The sequence below is a fragment of the Agaricus bisporus genome (genome assembly GCF_000300575.1).
Source record: "Agaricus bisporus var. bisporus H97 unplaced genomic scaffold AGABI2scaffold_31, whole genome shotgun sequence".
NCBI classification, from domain to species: Eukaryota; Fungi; Basidiomycota; class Agaricomycetes; order Agaricales; family Agaricaceae; genus Agaricus; species Agaricus bisporus.
Window position 1 is genome coordinate 1 of NW_006267364.1, and position 3,428 is coordinate 3,428.

General features: G+C 46.1%; 2 protein-coding genes across 2 annotated transcripts; both read left to right on the forward strand.

The window, feature by feature from the left end:
- Positions 1-305: 305 nt before the first annotated feature.
- On the forward strand, positions 306-1,931 carry AGABI2DRAFT_181811 (hypothetical protein; the record flags this gene model as incomplete). Its single annotated transcript, XM_006458772.1, has 9 exons — positions 306-657; positions 761-846; positions 908-1,086; positions 1,146-1,158; positions 1,219-1,263; positions 1,319-1,373; positions 1,425-1,582; positions 1,639-1,704; positions 1,770-1,931. The coding sequence occupies 9 exons, from the start codon at positions 306-308 to the stop codon at positions 1,863-1,865; spliced, it is 1,050 nt and encodes a 349-aa protein (XP_006458835.1). The 3' UTR covers positions 1,866-1,931.
- A 1,043-nt stretch (positions 1,932-2,974) lies between these two features.
- AGABI2DRAFT_123551 (hypothetical protein) lies at positions 2,975-3,394 on the forward strand (the record flags this gene model as incomplete). Its single annotated transcript, XM_006458773.1, has 1 exon — positions 2,975-3,394. The coding sequence occupies one exon, from the start codon at positions 2,975-2,977 to the stop codon at positions 3,392-3,394; it is 420 nt and encodes a 139-aa protein (XP_006458836.1).
- Positions 3,395-3,428: the final 34 nt, after the last annotated feature.

Here is a 3,428-nt window from a genome sequence, read left to right on the forward strand (position 1 = left end):
TGAAAGGTGTCTTGCTGATTAATTGACACTGGGCAGTACCACGTTGACGCCACCGCAAATACCGCGTTTTTATCGTGGAAGTCCGTGTGGAAAAAGGAGCCGACTCTTCCGCTAATCAAGGGTACGATGACACGTTGCCCGAGTACCAACTCTTTCGAGTACTAACTCTATTTTCCCAAACGAAAATAGGGAGTGTCACTGTGACTCTCCTGTTTGGCTAAGCAGCACCATACCGGCCGGGCTAACAACCCATCTACCACCGCTTTCACTCCCACGCTATATCGACTTGTGTCTATCATCTATTCATGGCCACCGACGCTTCTACGACTCCCTTTGATTCACTTTCCTACCAGGAGCACATCACCCAACAACAAGAAGCGACAAAAACCCTAGAAAATCCAGATACGGTCAAGAAGTTCATTCAAGAATGCACAAAGGCCGGTCAAGCAGCTGTCGCCGTCTATGAAAACTTCACGAAGGTCAAGAACGGCTTTGCTGAGCTTGTCAACAAATACGGTAATGATTTCCCTGACGTCGGAGGCAAGTTCGTTCCGAAATGGGATGGATTTATGGCTGTGAGCGATTTCTCCCTTAGATATTGCCCTGAAACAAACCTCTTGCATACTAGCGTTGGAACGGAAAATCAGGGATCCTCTGGTCTTCAAGACATCTTGCGGCGGAGACTGCGGCTGCATTAACTGGCGAGTCCTTCTCCTTCGAAATCGCCCCTTTATTTGTTACTGATGATCACGCTGCACAGATTACGATGAAAACCTTGAAATCATCGCAGACATCAAGTCCACAGAAGACTTGAAAGACGCACAGGATAATCTGAAACAATACGTGGTAAGTATACTATGCTTTACCTCGATAAATTCTGTGTTTTGATACACGTTCTTTCCCGCAGCAAAAACATCCAATACGTATCGCAACCGAAGTCGCAGACGGATTTAAGGACCTTGCCAACGACGTTCAGGATTTCTCGAAAGATTTTACGAAGTACGTAGGGGAACAAAATGTACAACTTACGGAAGACGCGGAGCGCTATGAGGGTGAAATCGAAAAATTTCAAAAGGAAATTACTGAGTGCGTCCTACACGGTGATTACATTTGTGGGCGAACTTCTGACCCCTTTTCATCCACAGACTCAATGAGAAGGTATTCTTGCTCACTTTCTCGCAAATTATCTTGATTCAAAATTTTTATCTCGTTGCCTAGATGAAGAAGGCTGGCATATCCTTCGGTGTTACCGCGATCTTTTTGGTATGTATAGGCTCCAACATGTTCCATTCACATTCGGATTATAGTCTCTTCTTAGATTTTTGCTCTCATTCCAGCCGGATTTCTCATTAAATATGCGCTTGACCGCGACAGTAAGTCGGGCTGTACAAGTGTTAGGGACCATTTACTGAACCTCCCACTAGAGGCGCAGGCTAAACTTGATAAAGCCAAAGCTGATCTTGCCCAAACTGTTCGTAAACAGAAGGCCTTGGCGGCCATGCAGGCCGACTTCGAGGGACTCAAGCCTAGCATCGATGACATTTGCCAAAAGTTGGGCATTTTTGCCTATATTTGGGCTTTTGTGAGCGCCCCTTTCGATGCAACTTATTTTTGTTTGCTAAGAAATCATTCAACTAGGCTACCGAGCAATCTACCGAGATCAATGTTGCGCTCAACGGAGGGATGGAGGTAACCAACCGCAAGGTAAGACCAAGAGACTCTATTGGTCTCGTTCCGTTAAATAGTGTTATTGATTTGGCGTCGTACAGAAATTCCAAGTCAAACTCAGGTTTCTCAGAGCACAGATCAAACCGCTCCAGGAGGGCATGCGACAATACGCCACTCAAATTTCCAAATCGAAATGAGCATATTTTGTACTACAGATTTTGTATATCTTTTGGATAATATAAGATGTTGTAAAACATTTCGTGTGATTCAAGCCCGGCTGAGCCAAGCCAGAGAGTGGAGGTGTGCCACCAGCCTGACGACATGAGCAAAGTCAAGCTTGTTTAATGATTAGTGGTGTTGCTGAAGCTACGGGCGGTGTTCTGAAGGAATGATCGTATCCATTTATTTCGATGGCCGTATATCCTTTCTGTTTCTAATAGTACTGTTCCAATCGCTGCGGTGAAGGCATTTAATTTCTTTTAGTTCCGTTTTTTTTTCGAAAATAATCTCTTGACCGACGTCTACTACTCTTGATGACGCTTCTGATTCGTTTGCTGACGTTTACTATATCGAGTGACGGATGGATGGACGAGTGTAACAATCGATTGAGCGGCATCTCGAATGAAGCAGGAAACGTATGACCATAAACCAGGGGACTGGCCTTCACCCACTTGGCCTTGGGCTGGCGGCCGAACAATGCGCGAAAAATGTGCGGAATACGTGACCCCTGCAGGGATAACTCGGAATTCCTAATACAGATGTCACACGAGGGCGACACATATGGCATTGGCATCACATTGCTCACTTGTGCCGATCGATGACATCAGGCGATGAGAAAATATCATCTATCTACTTTTCCCGGTATTACGATCTCAATGCGAGCAAGAATACATATCTTCTTCACACTCTATTCGCTTCGACAGGAAGTTCGGCACCTGGAATGCTTAGAGAACACTTTGCACCTCTCCCACTCCCATGCTTTGCGTAAAGGCCACATTCATTATTCAGGATTCTGAAAGGTATCTTGCTGATCAATTGACACTAGGCATTACCACGTTGACGCCACCGCGTGTTTATCGTGAAAGTCCGCATGGAAAATGGAGCCAACTCCTCAGTGGAATCAAGAATACTATGACACGTTGCCCGAGTACCAGTTCGGGTTTCCAGCACGGAAACTGGAGATGTCACTGCGGCCTTCCTGCTTTGCTAATCACCAGAGTAAAGGTAATAAAGGTAGATGGCAAAATCAACCTGAGTACCAACACCATCACCTAGGTCCTTTATTGCCTTGTGTCTATAATCTTTCATGGCCACCGACACTGTTCCCACTTCCTTCGAGGATTCACCTAGCTTGGCCGAATGGAATACCCTTTCCGAGGAGGACAAGGTCAAGCAACAAGAGGAAATGACAAAACACTTAAACGATCCGGCTACACTCGCAAAATTCAAGGAGGCATGCCAGAATATCGGTCAGACGGCTGTCTCCATCGACAACGACTTTAGGGTTGTTCAGAAAGGCTTTGCTGAGCTTGTCCAGAAATATGGTAAGGATTTCCCTGACGTCGGACAGCTGTACGCTCCGAAATGGGATGGATTTATGGCTGTGAGCGATTTCTCCCTTAGATATTGCCCTGAAACAAACCTCTTGCATACTAGCGTTGGAACGGAAAATCAGGGATCCTCTGGTCTTCAAGGCATCTTGCGGCGGAGACTGCGGCTGCATTAACTGGCGAGTCCTTCTCCTTCGAAATCGCCCCTTT